Genomic DNA, 18,583 nt, shown 5'->3' with positions numbered 1-18,583 from the left:
ATACTCCAGCTCTGAAAGTATTCGACACAGTACCCGCCGGGGGATGCAGATTTACTATTTAACTTTAATTGACTGTGGCTTCTTAGTATTAATTTCACCTGGTCTTGAATATTAATTATATACATCTATAATTTCCGAAGCTATTCCATGTTGGCGTAGGGATCCTAAAAAATGGCTTTTGTAGCTAAATTATTTACCATCTCATATATAGCAAAATGTTTTATCCAAAAACGTTTCAGAATATTTTCTAACGACTACAAGAGCTCGGCGTTTGATCCAATACTGTATATATTTCATTTTATCCAACTGTACTTAAATGTACGTGTACAACCCCTTAATTGCTTATTTCAATTGAGAACCTACATTCGTCATCTAGAATTTTAGTGTACCCTTCATTAAGACTTCTGGTGGTGACGTCTATTCGAGATTTGTAGATTTGTTTTTTTTTGGTTACTTCAAATAAGCCTTAGCCTGCGCTAACAACCGTGGGATAGGTCTCTTCAACATCGGAGGAAAACTTCCACTCTGTTGGAAAGGCCAGGTGGAGAAGAACCTGTCTACACTTGGAATCTACAATTGGCGCCAAACAGCGAAAAGAAATAAGGTAGGCATTAGTCTTAACGCCTACTAAAGAAAACGAACTTTTAAGCCTGCCTGGTTAAGCTTGATGAGAAGATGAGTGACTTCAACGGCAACCTGCTGTTATTCCCATTCCGGCCGGGGTTCTAGACTATTAGTTTTTCAATAACTTTGATCATTCATGGTTACATAAATTTCGCCCCAGTTTATCTTGCCGTCGATGGATTTCTTCTTTCATATATTAAGACCTTCAATACTTCAGGTACTTGCCATAAAGCGATAAGTGTTTCTTTATCTAAACCACGATTATATGCTGAAATGCTGCTTTGGAAAATGAAAACAAAGATTTTTTCTTTGTTATTAATTTTTATATTTCTTTATTACTTCAAATTGATTTCATTTAATATTTACTTATATCTTTGCTGGCAATATAAAATTGTATAAATTAAATGCATTTGATTAAAATATTGTCCAATCTATATTTAATATATAGCAGATTAATTTTGCTTCAAGTATTTATCATATTTATGTATATTTATATCATATTTATATTAGTAATATGCCTTTGATGCATAATTAGATGCTCCTTTAAGAGTATTATTTAATTATATATAAGTAATTCCCATGGTATTCGTTTAATCAATAGTACTCATAATTATAATAACTATATATTTCGTGTTTTTGAAGTCAAAATCCAAATCAATATACTTGTATTTATAGGTTTTTAGTTTAGAGTCTAAAGGTTTTACGTAACGAGTTGAGTGGAAGTTGATAGTGAGTCGATAGTTTTTATTCGTAGCGATCTGGTCCAAAAATGGATGTTAAAATGGTAATATTAATGATATATTATATATATATATTTCTTAATTACTAAAAGTATTTAATTTTGAGAATTCGTTGGAGTTTTTTTTTTATTTAAATAAGTATAGTTCAATCACAAATTAGGTATATAAAAATGAATTATTAACTAAAAGGTACACATTTTTGCGGTATACATACTTTAGAATAACGAATTGAATGCATTTTAGGTGTTTTGGTATATGTATGGATTTATTTTAAATATCATTAATATCATTGATATTTTTGCTATATAATTTATCTTATAAAATTTACATTATAAGTACTGTACAACTGCACACTTGGCGTTGGTGTATTGTAAATGGGTTTGCGTTGTTTGGCCTAAATGCAATCGTTTCTTCGCGTTAGGAATATTTACTCTATATGTCTAATATTAATATTAATATTAATATATATTTATATGTATATAATTTTATATGCAAATATATTTACATATCTAAAGGCTTATCATGTAATATTTTATGCTGTCATATGCTTATTTCAAAACTCAGAAGAATGTTGAACACTATTTTTGAGGTAGTTACATAATAGAATAAAATAAGGCAACATAATGTATTAAATTGAAAAATTATATAACTTCAACTGACATAAGGTTTTTTTGTTTTAACAAATTATGGCGTTACTTTAAAGAAGAAGGATGGGAAAAAATATGGAAAAAGTATGATGCTCAGCCTAAATAAGCGTCTTCAATTTTTACTGAAAATTTTGAGCTTTGAAGGGAGAATTAATATAAGGTTGTCAAATATAACCCTTCCGTTTTTTTGCTCCATATTCAATGCTTTATGAAAAGTGTTACAGTGATCGGATTTAGTTCAAATATGCGCCATTTCGTTCGATAATCTGTTTTCAACAAGGCGGTAACTTCATAATACCCCCCTCGTAGAAGTCCCTTTCCTTATTTGCGTAGAACTCGGACAGCCACTTTCACAAGCCTCTTTTGAGTTCAACTTTACACCATGGACAGGAACAGGTGGTAATCACTTGGCGTTATTTCCGGGCTATATGGTTGATGCGATAAAACCTCCCATCCGAGCTCCCGTAGCTTCTGACGAGTCATCAACGAAGTGTGTGGTCTGGCGTTGTCCTGGTGGAACACTAACCCTTCCTGTTGGCCAATTCTGGACGCTTCTGGTCGATCGACTGCTTCAAGCGGTCCAGTTGTTCGCAGTATATGGTAGAATTAAGCGTCTGTCCATATGGGAGCAGCTCATAGTGTATGACCGTTTTCGCTTTATATTGTCGTGTGTGATCCATTTTTCGTCGCCAGTCACCAACCGCTTCAAAAATGGGTCGAGTTCGTTCGTTTCAGCAGCATATCGTTGGCGTTGATTTGGTCCAGAAGGTTTTTTTGCGTCAAATCATGCGGGACCCAAACATCAAGCTTTTTTGTGTATCCAGCTTTTTGCAGATGGTTTCAAATGTCGAATGTCGGGCGATGTCACGAGATGCCACATGCCGATCTAACTCGATGTTTTCCATGATTTGATCGGTATTCGTCGTCACAGGTCTTGCACCGGCTGGTTTATCAATGGTGTTGTTTTCACCCGCTTTGAATCGTCGAAACCATTTCTCCGCAGTTTTTAATGGACATATTGAACTTTTCCAAATCGAATTTTGATTGCAGTTTGGACAGCAGAAGGAAAGAGCAATATTCTTTGCAGCATACCAAAAGAATTTTTCAGTGTTTTTATGGAATTTATGACTTAACTTAATGCCAATGAAAGAGTAAAAAATATTAGTTTTTACGTTGCATGGTGAATAGAGTAAGGATATGAGGATTGTGTTTGGAGTTGATATTACCGAAACCCAAAACACATCTATATACCATATGTATGGTATATACACATATTTTTGTCAGTAATATCAGTTTTTTATTCCAAGCTTTAAAAATAGCATTGTAAGTATTGACTGAGTTCCCGTATCGTCATCAATTTCTCTACAAAATCGATCCTTACGAGCCGCGGTATTAACGAAATACCAGGTATTAGCAATGAGATTAAATGGTGTACATTTCCTATGTCTTTGCTTGGATCTTATTAAATTACATAATATTCTAGGGCAAAATGTCTTGAGAATTTCATCTAGTAATTCCTCTACCTTATGACGTAAGCACTAAGTCACAGAAGTTTAAACAGAACTTTTTAGGTCGCAACTTTGATAAGATATTATACCCAAAACGCATAAGTAAACAAACTAAAATTTTTAAGACAAATTGCTAATTGTTAACACGCTTAACGCCTCTAAACTACCGTTTAATTTTCTCCAATAAATATTACCGACAAGCCAAACATTGTTTCCTAACTTTACATATAATACTTGGTATCAAAATGAAAAGTAAATAGCTATTAAGTACTACAATACTGCTCTATAAATGTATAATTAATTACATAATATGTTGTATTTGATATTCTTTACTTACTAATTTGGTGTATTCAATTCGAGATCAGAGTAAATGTGGAATGCATATTCTTTCAGGGTCCTTTATACCGGTAATTTGGCAAATGTTTTGGAACATTTTTTCATTATGTCATAAAGTAAAACTATTTAAGGGAATGTGTAACAGAATAGTGATATCCTCAGCTTCACTCTGGCAGATATTACAATATGTTCACCATGCGAGTAGTTACAAAACACTGTGTGCCTGTGCATCAGAAATATTGAAATCATATAACTTCGGCAAACCATTTTAAAAGATCACTATGTTTCTAGAAGATCTACATAAACTTCGATGTACTCGTAATAACTAATTTATGATGTTCCCTCATCTCTCTCTATTGTAACATAACGCCAGAACTATAAAGTACACTTGAATATATTATTCTTAGCCACTGTTAATCTCGCTTTTGGAACTCTTTAAATGTATAAAAGTTGATTTCTATTACAAAGGCTCAGACTTCATTTTCATAATACGCGCATTTCTACCTTTCTTTGAAGCAATTTCAATCTGCTAAAAAAATTATTAGGCAAATTTTAATCGCCAGAAATTGTAATGATTCGTAAAAAAGCTGAATTTGCACTCTGCTTGTCAAACATAGTCAGACGCATTGGAAGCCTCAGATACCGGTTTTCAATTACATACATCATTTTTCGATAAATATAGCGTTTGCATCCAAAAGGTATTAAACTTTTTAAATAGATTTCCAGGCTGTTACTAGTGCAATTCTTGGGATAGTACGGGTACACCAGATAGGTCTGTATTTTTTATTATTTGTCCTGAGATCGTTTTAAGGATTAATGTTTGCCACCAAATATCAATTTTTTGCTGTTAGATATATTCTGCTCTACCTTATTCGATAGCTCCTCCACATTTAATATGAACAATACTGTTTAGAATTGTTATTCACTAGCCATTCGCTACTCTAGTTACTACAGCGAACCAGCAAAATAAAGCGAACAATTTGGCGCGAGCTTAATCTAAGTATGCCTCTGGTAGTATAAAAGTATAAATGCATGTTGCGATTTTTGTATATATATCTACACAATATCCTCTTACTTAACCAGCAGCAGAGTCCACACTGCAGAATTTATCGGCCATTAGTGCTAGCACTTTTTCGAGTTTTGAATGACGATCCTCTGGAGTAGCGGTGACGCCATTACTACCCCATAAAAATTTCACGTGGAACTCGGTTCTGAAAAGTCGTAAATAAATACATAACTCACAATGCACTTGCAACAACTAATGAGTACATACCTAAATGCGTCGCTGAGCAATTCGTCCAATCGCTTACTGGACTCTTCAAGTAAAATTTTCGCATTTTTTCTATACAGCGATAAATTGTTCAGGAAATGACGCGCCGAGTCTAAGTGTAGAAAATTAATTGTCATGCCGAAATCGTCGGCTTTAGCCTCCCATGCTGTTATACAAGTGCCATACAGTGAACTGCGATCGTCCAGGTTGACATTATTTACACTGATAATATCGATGATCGGTCGATCTTTCAATAGCGCATAGAGTAAGACATGTGGTACTGTAGTGTTTGGCGCTTGTGGGTTGGAACACTCATTCATGCTGATTAACGTGGGTCGTAGCTTGGCTTCGAAGGTGAAAGCGCTGTCTGTGTACTTCTGGCGGAGTATGTGCCAAGCTTTTTCTAGTTTTTGAATCTGTGAAATAGTATTTAGAGTTTTGAAATTAATTGAAATTGTTGTGTACTATTAACTTACCTGTGGCATGCATAAGCCCAACATAATGGCACAGAAGCCGAAGAGATTGCCCAAAGCTGTTTTCGTTTCCACTGCAATCTGTATCCATTTGCTTAGTAATTCCGCGCGATCCAAGTCTGTTTGACAAGTAAGTATTGTCACTGCGACCATTAATTTTATGCACTGTGTGCGTTCGATTAAATCAGCGCGGAATAATTTGCCAAATGGTAGTGTCAGCATCTCCAAGCCGCAGCAGTCTAATACATTGCGATCTTCATCTTCAGGCAGCTCTTCAATTAGTAGACCAATATCGATACGCGTTATATGCTCAGCAATGACTTTGGGACCAGTTTCCAGCAGCATCATCTTAAAAGTGGTAAGTGCGTCCCCATCCAATGGCTTATTATCCACTGACGGTAAGAGCAGTGTTATGAAGTTTTCAAAGTCGAACTTAGAAACCTACAATTTAAAGAGCAGGTATTATTTCAGAGACTGATTTTAAGTTGGTAAAAGGTGGAAATTTTTGAAGCTGTGTGCTTCAGAAGAACGAGTAGTGGAATTGGTGGATCGTGGACTCGAGCCCATAACATATATACTAAATTTACCAAAACCTTGAGCATTTCGGAACAAACCAGAACTTTTTCTAAACAATTTGAAAACATCAGAACTTGCAACAATGTATGATAACTTATCTTAGTGCCAAAGCATCATCTTTTTAATGACTAATATTTACAATCCACGATACTATTCTAATTTATTCAAATCTGCGCCTAATTAAAAATTTTACTGCGGCTAGGAACCCACTTACCGGCTTGAAATCGGGTATCTCCATAGTGAAAAGCTGCTCTTCTGCTGCAATCACATCGAAATCAGCAAGACTCTTAAGAGCTGCCGACGAGGCTGAATTACTCAAAAAGCGTGGATTCTTTATTATTACACCACGATGTTGGGTAAACTCGTTGGAGTCACCAGGTATCGAGCTCTGTACCGAATCGCCAGAACCATTGCCCGAATCAGAACCACTGGCGTGATAACCAACCCCTACAATACCGGCGCGATGCGCTGCCAATTGCTGTTGCTGTTCCTTCTCTTTACGTGCCTGACTATTTGCGCGTACTGGCTTCGGTGGTGGACTAGGTGGTTTCTCGGGTAGCTCGGGTATTTGTCTGCCCTCTAAGCTTGTGCTCAAGCCAACGGCATCTGAACCAAAATCTCGTGCCAAACTTGAGATACGCATAATGCTATTGCCGCGAAAGTTATTAGTATTGGGACGTGGCAATGAATGTGTGGTGAATTTAAAATGATCGACTGCCTCAGTGGCAGCGGAACATCGCGCGATCGTTTGAAATCCATTACCATGTAGTTTGCCCGCTTGCGCCAAGTGCTCCAGATGGCTTTGTAAATTTATATTATCCCCACCAACTAACGACGTCTCGCTAACTAGCACCTCCTTTTCGAAATTGCTTAAACGACGACCATGATCACGGAAGCCATTCGGATTATTGACGATCTCATTAGGTTGAGTAGGCGCGGCTTGTATAATACCATCAGCACTTGAGCACGATTCACTATTATGCGATTGACGTACACTAGTAGGCGTGGCATGTGCTGGCGTGAGGGATTGAGAGCGCTGTTTCTTTGATGGCAGACGTGGAGGTATTTCGCGTTTGACACGCGGCGGTGATGACATGGGGCTGTGTACTGGTTGTTGCTGTTGAGTATGCGGTGTTATAATACCGGACCCAAAGCGAAAATTCCCATTGTGGCTTAGTGGAGAATTAAGTGGGCTAGCACCTCGTATGCCAGCCAACATTTGCGTGTGCAAATGATTACCAACAATTTTATGTCCATAGAACGATAAAGGATATGTCCGATTGCAGGGATACTGTATGCGAGCACCGGAAGCTACCGAAATAGGTTTGCCTGGAAGAAATGAAATCGTATTTAGACTTCCTATTATATTCAATAAAGAATTTTTTAAGCCAAAGGCGAATAATTACCAGAACCAACATAAAAGGTGATAAGGTCGGGCACTGCATCAAAGGCATCCTCCTCAAATTGATACTGTACGCGCTCGTAAACCGTCTCAGGTTGTAAAAGAATCTGTAATGAGTAATAATTAATGAAATAAAAATTCTAATAATCTGCTTTCAATATTTATACAATTATTAAGAACAGCTTCATTGGAAGGTTTAGCCAAGTTCACCTATATAATAGCGACATTGCTCTTAATTATAGTGGTCAAAGTGGCAGGGTTTTTCCTATAAATTTTAGGCCGCCAACGAAGTAGTTGTAGCATCGGTTCATAGTTTCTCAAAACTTAGCTCTGATGTAAAATGAACACGCTTAATCGATAAGGACAATCAAAACTTAAACATTTTTCTATCATTTCTGGCACCAAGAGTGGGCCCAGTAAAACTTTAAATATTTCCTGGGGTTTTCAGATCCAAAGATTTCTTTAGTATGGAAGATTATTGAGCTGAAATACTTTTTATTTTTTAACATCTCGGATACAAGAATAGAAATATTTAGGCTGTGAAATTTCAGTTGACTTAGCCATGATAGATTTTGGAAAGACTGCTTATTATTGGATTTCGATTAAATTACCGATCTATGGAAAGTGATTAGAATATAAACTTAAATTATTTATATCTATAAAGTGATCGTGTTTCAAATATATTTTCAAATGGGTATCATAATGACTACTACTAGCCCCTTCAAAGTCGTCACATCTCTTCGACGCTACGGCGATAGAAGGAATTCTATAATTTTGTTCGTTGTCTGCTACAATTCTGAACACACAATTAGCTTTTACTAATCTCTCTCGCTTACCTTGTTTATAACGAAATGTAGCACCTGCGTTTTGGTGTGACAGGTGAGAACATAATTGTCCGGTTGGGAGGCGCAATCCCTTATCAAAAATTCTCCTTCCCTCTGTACAATCTCTTCGGCACGTTGCCGTGACAATGGTCCATGATACCAGGCATGCGAACGTAAATCCTTTGCATCCAAACTGAGTTCCCATTCTAAAGCCTTCTTCAAAGCAATTGCTTCTTGTTGTTCGCTAGACGGTGTGCTCACCGCCATGCTGTTGGGTGGCAGTTGATGGTGTTGCTGTAGATGCAACTGACCCACAATAGATGCTGTAGAGCCACCAATACTGCTGCTCAAGTTACCACTTCCACCAACATTGTCCATCGTGTGGATTGTGTTGTAGTTGTCGGATGCACAGCTATCGGCAGTAACCGGGTGGGTTAAGTTTTGCGGTTTTGTTGCTGCGTTTGTTGTTGTCGTATTAGTTTCTGGAGGATCTAGTTCCTCGTAACTGCAATGAAAATTGTAAATTTGAACAACAGTTGTTGCTAGTAAACACGCGCGCGAATAGGGGGTGTTGATAGTAAAAAGTGGGTGGTGGTAAGAGGAAGCTGAAAAATGCAAAACAAAAACAAACAGTTGGGATATTTTCTCACTCGTTAACTTTGTGTTTTTATTCGTTTTGTTTTTGCTCTATTTGCTTCTTGCTTTCTGTTTTACTGTTCCACTTGCCACAACTTCCTGTTGGCTAACCACTTTGCCTGTATTTCAAGTGGCTAGCATTGAAAGTGAAGTACCTTTTTTCAAAGTGCAAATAATTGGTCAGGGATTTGCCTAGATCAAGGTTACAACTGTTTGCTTGATAGTATGTAGTAAAAACTTTTCTATTCGATACGATAATAATAATTAAGGAAAATAAAATGCTGCACTTCATGGTATTAATTCAACTCTATTCTGAACATATACTTACTCATAAACAAAAATCACGGTCTACCAATTTTTAAATCCATTTCTCCCAAAAAAGTTCTTAAACGCTCTATAAGAAATTACACACAAGTGTCTAAAAGAAGTTCGTTGCCGTTTTCACTACTTTTTAGTTTAATTTTTACTTTCCAAATATTTTAATTATAAAAAATCGGTTTTTCTTTCACAAAAGTATACGCTCGCCGTCTGACTCGTTCTGTAGCTGAATGAAAACTCGCCTTACTTGCTGGCCCTGCCCAAAAGGTATTTTTTGTGTCCGCCTACCCTGCTGCTGCTTGATTTTATGCCGCAAACTACGCGCTTGCTTCTCTGAATTTGTGATAAAACACACTCTCACACACACGCATATTCAATACTTGAATTCTCTTCATTTTCTGATATCCTTTTGCTCCACAGCTGCTCTCGCGTTCGCATTTGCAACATTACAACTCCAGTGTCAGTGTTCTAATGCTCCAACCGTTCAACTTTTGCAACTTCCACAACACCCCTAACCTATTGTAAATCAAGAAAAACAACTAAGGACAGTTTTGCTTTCCTTAGCTGTCAAAAGGCCGCCTTCGAAAGTCTTATTATTATTCATTCAACCCTCAAGTTCCCAAACATTTTTGACTGACAGCGAGCCGTGAGCACAAAGGACATTTCTCAATTGTTTTTCGGGATGACGCATGCGCATATCATGGCGCTACAATTCTCCTGAACGGTATTGACTACTGTTCAGATGCAGACTTGTAATAAAATTATAAATTTGCAAATATAATTTTTATTATCCAATAAAAATAAATCTGTGACAATATGTTAAACTATCTTAAGTTGACTTCAATTATTACTGACAATTTAAATTATACAACGTAACTTTTTGGATATTTATTTAACTTTTAACAATAACTAAGAATCGTAAGAATCGTAAATTTCAGACCAACCTGTAGATGAACATCCCAATATCATGATATACCCACATTTAGGATAGGAAGAAAATGATCAGCATTAACTAACATTAAAAAGCTACTTAAAAAAAATTCAACAATTTTTAAAATACTAATTATATAAGAAAGAAAGTTTCTCCTATAATAGGAACACAATTTTCAAAACTGATATATGTATATCATTTCCCAATAAACACTTGATTTGAGTTTTGATCGATGAATAGGAACGAAAGAATCATGTCGAAAATAGAATAGCAAGCTTGACATTGCTTGATGATGGCTGGCTGAAGTTAGAAAAGTCTCTTTCTATACTTCTACAATACATAAATTTAGCCTTGATTGGATCTGAACATATTTCCACTGTAGTAATTTGTAAGAGATTTATTTTTGATAAGAGTGAAACGTCAGAAACGCGACCTGTACTTAGATTGCGCCAAATAACATTATAATACCCTTAGATTACTATTTTTGTATTCCTGTTAAGAATTTGAAGCATACAAATTTCTATGGTGGTTGAACACAAAAAAAGGTTGTAATTTTTAGACAATGAAGTTCGATATTTTGTCATATTTTGTCAGAAGCCATAGAAAAGAAGAACATCTGTGTTCGAACTTATAAAAAAGCAGAACGTTTAGTAGCTGTTCACATGAGCTATGAACTGCAACATCTCACATCGCATCACCTCCCGTCACATCACATCACATCACATCACGTCACGTCACAACACCTCATCACACAACAGTTCACAGCATACACCAATACACACACACGCATCAAACACAGTACTTAACACCGATCATTACTACAACACTACAACACAACAACCACACGAGTCAAAGAGACGACTCGTAATCAGCATCTATTCACCACCCAAACCTTCAAAAGGGATTGATCCGACCGGGATCGGTCTCTTACCGTTTGCATCCGTGAAGCAAAGCAGTCGTCCGTGATATTTAGTTTTCATTTTTTAACCGCAATTTTTTTTTTATTAAAACCGCCAAGTGACGGGAGTGCAGTGAATCACCAAGTTCGCCTACCGTGTGCAGCAGTGGGTTCCGCAGAACACCACAATAAAAATATATACACATAGAGTATATATATATACATAAATTTTGTAATTAAATATAATAAATTTTATAACGAGTGTGAAAATCAGTGCCTTTTATTTTCGGTCTCATACGTATACTATACCAAATAAGTATACTAGTGGCACGCGTTAACAATAGCCAAGACAAATTTGCACAGGCGTCTAATTTTCACCTTCGCTAGCTCGGTGGGATGTCTCAAGGTATGCGCTCCCAAGTGCTTAAGTCTTGACCTCGCAAACGCGGAACAGTCAACAAGGAATTGTTGAGTTCTTTCCACCTCATCTTCTTCCATACAGCTTCTGCAAATGGCGTCTGGTAAGATTCCCAACCTTATACTATGGACGCCAATAGGGCAATGGCCGGCTAAAAACCCCAAAACTCGGGAGAGGCTAGTCTTAATAAGAGCAAAGATATCATTAGAACAAAGTTTGATAACCGACAAATTAGAATGGTAAGTTAAAACTTTTAGAAGGCGGACTTTTCAAGACATACAAAATTGCACTCTGCCTTTTTTATTGTGATTCCCTGTGCTAAATATGAGCCCTGTTTCTTAAATTGTTATTGCCCAACCTTCCCAGAGTGCTAACGAATATGTGCTTTACCACGGAGTTTATAACACCAAGAAGGAGATCTTATAAAATATATAATGTATATAAATGATAACCGTGACGCTCTTAGTCGAACTTAGTTTGGGTAATGATTTCGCTTTTCTCTCCTTGAAGCTGCTCATTTGTTAAAACCACCGATATCGGACCACTACAACATGTAGCTACCAAACAAACTGGCCGTTCAAAATTCAGTTATATGGCAACTTCTTATTTGTGAAGGGTACAACCAAAGTTAACGTTTTTTCTTGTTTTTATATAAAGACAGCGCTTGTTCTAAATGCTAAATGTGTTTCAAATGCGTATCATTAATTATAACAGTGTGGTGTACTTACATCATATCCGAAGCATTAAAAGTCAGACGCTTAGAGTCCTTACTGTTAGTTCTAAAATTTGAAAATGAATTACGATTACTGCAATTACGCTGCAGCGACCGCTCTATTTCACTGGAATCGCTTGATAAATACATCGGTGGACAAGAGTTCTTTCGCTTGGACAGCGTGCGAGGTAAGGTGGAAGCTACAAATAAAAAAAGAAGTATCTGTTTTATATAAATTTTGAAAAAATATTCGAAACTAAATAATTTAATATGCGAATACAAAGCTTACCCTCAATATTCAGCGACTGTCGACACTTAGCCTGTACACCCATCAAGCTTGATAGCATTTTTGCTCGATGACTGCTCTGACGTATGCCCCTGTGCCTTAAACCGCAATCAGTTAAATCGAGAATGTCTTCGACAGTATTATACATTTGAAAGTTAGCTATAATAAATTTGTTTCAAGATTATAATAGTTTTAGGCGAAGCTGTAGAAAAAGAAACTAAGATATTTATAATCTTTCTTTATGTAAATTTAATTTATTATAAAACCGTTTATCTTAAAGCATAAATAACTACATATATTTGAGCTGTGATTTGAACAGTTTCGAAAAAGTTAGCGTGGATTCGCCACTGTTTAATGGGCATCTTCCACCCCACTTAAACTAAATCGACAAAAATTACTCGGCCCCTGACAGCTTAAAAATGGAGGATATCTGATTATAACCCCGCTCACCACCCACCTAACGGTTATGTTGAAAACTACTAAAAGTGCGATGTCACAATAAATAAATGCGTCTTTGACATTAAACTTTGAACCCGATATGATACCAAAGGGCTTTATAGGAGCCGGTATAATAATTGGACAATGCCAGTGGTACTGTCCACTTATAGAGGAAAAGCCTTATATCAGAGCCCGCGGAACCAATTTAAACTAAATTCGGTAATTAACATTATTCTAACCACAACCACGCCTACTTATATCATAACACAATTTCAAATTTCATATGATCTTTCACTTTAACGTAAACAAATCAAGCACCAAAGAACATATTGAGATAAAGCTTTGCAGGAATAGTGTCTTGCTATCTCAAGTCTAAAAACTATCAAAATCGAACCATAACTATTTAAGGCCACCAGTGGCGTAGCTACAACTTCGGGCGCCCGGGGCCAAGGATGTTCTGCCACCCCCATTTATCTACCTACCTACAAGTTTCATGAGGTGGTTCGAACAAAAGTGAATTTTTACAAAATATCTTCGATATTAAGTATATAAAATTTAGGAACTAGAAGCCACGCAAATTATGAAGTTCCAAAATTCTCCCAATACGGTTTTTGAGGAAATTGATAGTAAATTTACAAGACATCTTATTAAAAGGCGCACAAAAAACCCATTTTCGCCCTAGCGGCGGCCCCCTTCGACCCCCCCGCCCCCCTAGCTACGCCACTGAAGGCCACAAATACCTAAGTTTTGAACACCAGGGTCTATGGTTTACTTTTTATCGAAAACATCGGTCAATGTCAGATGTGTGTAATTCGGAGAGAGTGTTTTTTCGGGAATGATCTAACATCGAATCAAAAGTGCATAAAATCGGGTCAGTACTTTTTATAGGCCCCATATACTTAATATAATGATTTTCAAACTTCCAATTGACTTTATGCCGTATATGTACATAATGGATATCGGTAAATGATAACCTGTAATATAAGTTAGTAGGTAAAGTGATTGTAATCCTTTCACTCTTTCGTCGAATAACGAACGTTGAATTATTTTGAATCATTTTTATACTTTACCAACATGTATTAAAGCTTTGTTCACATGACTATTGCTTTTATCACCTAAAACTAATCACTTAGATATAGGGTTATGTATATATATATAAATAAATGATCGGGAGACGAGTTTAATTTCGAGTCATTCTGCATCTACCTGCCCTACAGCTGATAACTTGAGTGAAAACTGGTACATGGGTCTCTTGGCATCCAAGGCGGTTGGTATTGCAAATGGCCGTATTTGGAAGGAAACAGTTATACAACATACTTATAAGGTATTAAAAAATGGGTTTGATCGCGCTCTTTAATAGGTTTAATGGGAATATCTCACAAACCACTAAAACATTTTTACCAAACTTGCCGAAAGGAAGTTCTTCTAGTGCTTTTTCGTGCGTATGAAAATGAGTTAAATTAGATGATAACCACGCCCACTGCCTATATATTAAAACTACTAAAATCGTAAGAACTCAATAAGTAAATAGGTCAGATACATTGAATTATAAAAAATTTTACACGCAAAAGGTTAATAGTTGCTGAGGTAAAAATTTGACAATAGGTGTATATGAGAATATCTCAAGAACTACTTCATCATTTGCAACCAAATTTGGTGCATAACATTTTTTCCAACATCTTATATTATACTATACTCATGTGAATTTGCTGAATAGCCAGGAGTTAGTCGTGCGACTTCTTCAACCTGCTCCTGGAGAAAATAGTTCGAGCTGCAGAACTAAACAGAGAAGGTACCATCTTCTATAAGAGTGTACAGCTGTTGGCGTATGCCGACGATATTGATATCATCGGCCTCAACACCCGCGCCGTTAGTTCTGCTTTCTCCAGTCTGGACAAGGAAGCACAGAAAATGGGTCTGGCAGTGAACGAGGGCAAAACGAAATATCTCCTGTCATCAAACAAACAGTCGTCGCACTCGCGACTTGGCTCTCACGTCACTGTTAACAGTCATAACTTTGAAGTTGTAGATAATTTCGTCTATTTAGGAACCAGCATTAACACCACTAATAATGTCAGCCTTGAAATCCAACGCAGGATTGCTCTTGCCAACAGGTGCTACTTCGGACTGAGTAGGCAATTGAAAAGTAAAGTCCTCTCTCGAAAGCTAAACTCTATAAGTCGCTCATAATTCCTCCTGCTATATGGTGCAGAGGCTTGGGCAATGACAGCAACCGATGAGTCGACGTTACGAGTTTTCGAGAGAAAAATTCTGCGAAAGATTTATGGTCCTTTGCGCATTGGGCATGCATGAATGGAACGATAAGCTGTACGAGATATACGACGACATTGCCATATGTATAGTTCAGCGAATTAAGAGTCAGCGGCTACGTTGGCTAGATCATGTCGTCCGAATGGATGAAAACACTCCAGCTCTGAAAGTATTCGACGCAGTACCCGCCGGGGAAGCAGATGAAGAGGAAGACCTCCACTCCGTTGGAAGGACCAAGTGGAGAAGAACCTGGCTTCGCTTGGAATATCCAATTGGCGCCCCGCAGCGAAAAGAAGAAACGACTGGCGCGCTGTTGTTAACTCGGCTATAATCGCGTAAGCGGTGTCTACGCCAATTAAGAAGAAGAAGAAGAAGAATAGCCAGGAGTTAGACGAAGATAAATCAGCCGAATGCGGTGGTTGCGGCACGATATTAGTTGAAAATGTGGCGAAATGACCACGAATAACCAATGCAGTATGAGATGATGCAGTTCTTTGTTCAATAAATTCAGACATACAAGTAGTAAAAATCGAAGAATTCACTTTGGAGCCTCACAAAACGACGCGTTTCTCAAATACTAATGAATATTTTGACGTAAAATTTAGCATAGATGTACAGTACTACCAATTTACAGGAAATTTACCGATTCGAAAAACACGCGTAGTATAAATTAAAAATTCACCAAAATTATCAAAAAGGCGAAATCGAAAAACAACCACGTCTACCTCCCATATATACAATTTTGAATTCCATAAGAATCTTTCACTCTCCAGTATACAAATCAATCAACAATAAAGTTATTGGGGTAAAATCTTGACATAACTTTCCAACTCGTCAGACACCGAAAATTTGTTCCTATAGTTCAGCTATATCACTGAAATTTAGAGGGAATATTTTCCTGATGATTGTGTGCCTTTTAGCCAATAAATGATAAAATCGGGCTTCTATTGCAACTTCCAGTTGACTTTGTATTATATAAGTGAGTGTGCGATAGATTAAGGAAATTGAGAGAGCGCCTGTGTTTAATATGCTTATGATCTTGTGTCTACAATTGACAATATCAGACCAATGCTACTCTCAGTTCTCATTATAAACACATTTCAAACATGTTGACTATGAACCATTACAGCATAAAGCTTCCATTCCACAGTGACCCTTATTGAGTAACCTTAGTTTGATTCGAAGGTTGTTTACATCAAACAACGTGGTTAGGAAGAACTAGCAAATCATTTTACGTTGAATGTACGAGGTGTGTGCAAAAAGTATCGCGACAGTTTGCTGACAGTTTTCTTCGATTGCAGGGGCGTGGTGCATCATGAGTTCTTGCCACCGGGAAGAACGGTCAATAAGGAATACTACCTGCAAGTTATGCGCAATTTGCGCGAAGCAATCCGCCAGAAACGCCCGGATTTGTGGAAGAACAAAAATTGGCTTCTGCACCACGATAACGCCCCTGCTCACACATCGTTGCTTGTGCGCGACTTTTTGGCCAAAAAAAAAACACACACTAATGATGCCGCAGCCACCGTATTCCCCAGATCTGGCCCCTGTGACTTTTTCTTGTTCCCTAAACTGAAGAGGCCCATGAAAGGACGACGTTACGCTTCTCTTGACGAGATAAAGACGGCATCGAAGGAGGAGCTGAAGAAGATAAAAAAAAATGATTTTTTGAAGTGCTTCGAAGATTGGAAAAACCGTTGGCACAAGTGTATAATATCTCATGGGGATTACTTTGAAGGGGACAAAATAGATATTCATGAATAAATAAATAATTTTTGAAAAAACACAAAATTCGCGATACTATTTGAACACACCTCGTAAACCGATACCGGTTATTTATGTTACATATATTTGCTAGGAAGAACTGTGAAGGGTATTATAGCTTCGGTGCAGGAAAAGTTCACGTTTTTTCTTGTTTCTTGATCGAAGTGACAATACATTTTTCATAATAATCTATGTATTTCATTTAAATGATTGAAATTTCAATTTATTACTCACTTTCATACTGCTGCAAACCGAGCAAATCCAGCCAATCCGCGATACTCATTTTCATATTATAAACGATCGTTGCTGTTTGATCGCGGCGCTTCATCAACGGATAACGGAAGTTCCACGACATACCTTTATTAATAAATTTGTAAGTAATTAAGCTTGTTGTAAGCCACAAAGTATGTACTCGTAAAACCTCGTACTCACTTCCACGGCGCTGAACCATGCCCTGGGCATCGCATTGTCCTGTTTGTACATTTCCCATATTGTTGTTGCTGTTGCACACTTTTCACTTTTCGACAGCTGTTAGCAGCACTCAGCTGTTCTATTGGAACATAGAATTTCAGAATTTGTTCTTTGATACCGTCTTACACTTTTATAACCGTACAGACTATACTTATGCACTTTCAGCATTTCACGCTCGCTGATCTACACTCAGTGCCGTACCACGATCAACTATTAAAGTATTTCTGAAAAGAATTTATTGTGCAACTGTTGGACGACTTTTGCGTGTTTTCATAATTTTTTTTACCATTTTGTTGGTGTTGTTTTTGTCATTTCTCATATGGTTTTGAAGCAATGGCATAGTGGTGGTGGCAATAGTGGTGGACGCGATTGTAGTGGCTGCTGTTATTTGAGGCACTCCATTCCATTTCATCGCCGCACAACGGCACATGCAATCGGGTATTTTCATTTCTATTCTCTTTGCGTGTTTTCTAAAAATTATTTTATTTACCCATATATGAGTATCTATATAGCTGTATTTATATATTTACTTCACATGTTATATTAGAAGGTTTTATCAACTTATATCTAGTATGTTATTTTTAATATCGAGTTTCGCTGATCGCAGCAGAATTCCCTCAATTAGCCAGCGTGAACTTGGCGCTTTTATATACATACATATATGTACTACGTTACAGTTTTGGACATGTAAATAGAACACTCACTGACACTCACTGACACTCACATACTAAATACACAGTGTGCAGTCAGAACATAACATATTTTGCGTGATCAATTCCCTGATTTGTTTTTTATTCTTTTCCAAAGAACACATGTTTAATTATGATCAGTGTAAAATTGGTCCGTATTTTTTGATCTTCTTAATATCTCATGTCGGGCCGTGAATTAAAAAAAAATAGTGCTCAGTATAAGAAACCTTTTAAAGCAACAATTTTAACGAAGTATTGTAAAAGTCCTAAATGGTCTATTAAAAAATCTGCAAAGTATTTAAATACGAGTTATATATTTTTAAAACGTATGTCTGACACTTATGGAGAAAG

The 18,583-nt window shown here is 36.9% G+C and overlaps 1 protein-coding gene across 2 annotated transcripts; it reads right to left on the bottom strand.

Annotated features, from left to right (window-relative positions):
• Window positions 1–2,288: 2,288 nt before the first annotated feature.
• LOC126752536 (breast cancer anti-estrogen resistance protein 3 homolog) lies at window positions 2,289–17,726 on the bottom strand. 2 transcript variants are annotated; one of them, XM_050463419.1, is made up of 10 exons: window positions 17,505–17,726; window positions 17,307–17,429; window positions 12,603–12,758; window positions 12,330–12,513; window positions 8,413–8,905; window positions 7,581–7,683; window positions 6,389–7,503; window positions 5,602–6,039; window positions 5,129–5,541; window positions 2,289–5,066 (listed from the first exon to the last, which is right to left on the bottom strand). In XM_050463419.1, the coding sequence occupies exons 1-10, from the start codon at window positions 17,560–17,562 to the stop codon at window positions 4,931–4,933; spliced, it is 3,219 nt and encodes a 1,072-aa protein (XP_050319376.1). In that variant the 5' UTR covers window positions 17,563–17,726; the 3' UTR covers window positions 2,289–4,930. The 2 variants fall into 2 exon arrangements, with proteins under 2 accessions (XP_050319376.1, XP_050319377.1); XM_050463420.1 differs by lacking the exons at window positions 12,330–12,513; window positions 12,603–12,758; window positions 17,307–17,429; window positions 17,505–17,726 and adding an exon at window positions 9,365–9,940.
• Window positions 17,727–18,583: the final 857 nt, after the last annotated feature.

This window comes from Bactrocera neohumeralis, chromosome 3, assembly GCF_024586455.1.
Source record: "Bactrocera neohumeralis isolate Rockhampton chromosome 3, APGP_CSIRO_Bneo_wtdbg2-racon-allhic-juicebox.fasta_v2, whole genome shotgun sequence".
In the NCBI taxonomy this organism is placed as follows: domain Eukaryota; kingdom Metazoa; phylum Arthropoda; class Insecta; order Diptera; family Tephritidae; genus Bactrocera; species Bactrocera neohumeralis.
The sequence above is the reverse complement of the archived record's forward strand: the minus strand, read 5'-3'. Positions and strand labels throughout refer to the sequence as shown.

Bases quoted from the DNA above. Each gene is read 5' to 3' on its own strand.
- LOC126752536 (XM_050463419.1), bottom strand. From the start codon at position 17,562: ATGGGAAATGTACAAACAGGACAATGCGATGCCCAGGGCATGGTTCAG. The intron at 17,430-17,504 runs GTGAGTACGAGG...TTATTAATAAAG, and splicing joins CATGGTTCAGCGCCGTGGAA to GTATGTCGTGGAACTTCCGT. The intron at 7,684-8,412 runs GTAAGCGAGAGA...TACTCATTACAG, and splicing joins TACATTTCGTTATAAACAAG to ATTCTTTTACAACCTGAGAC.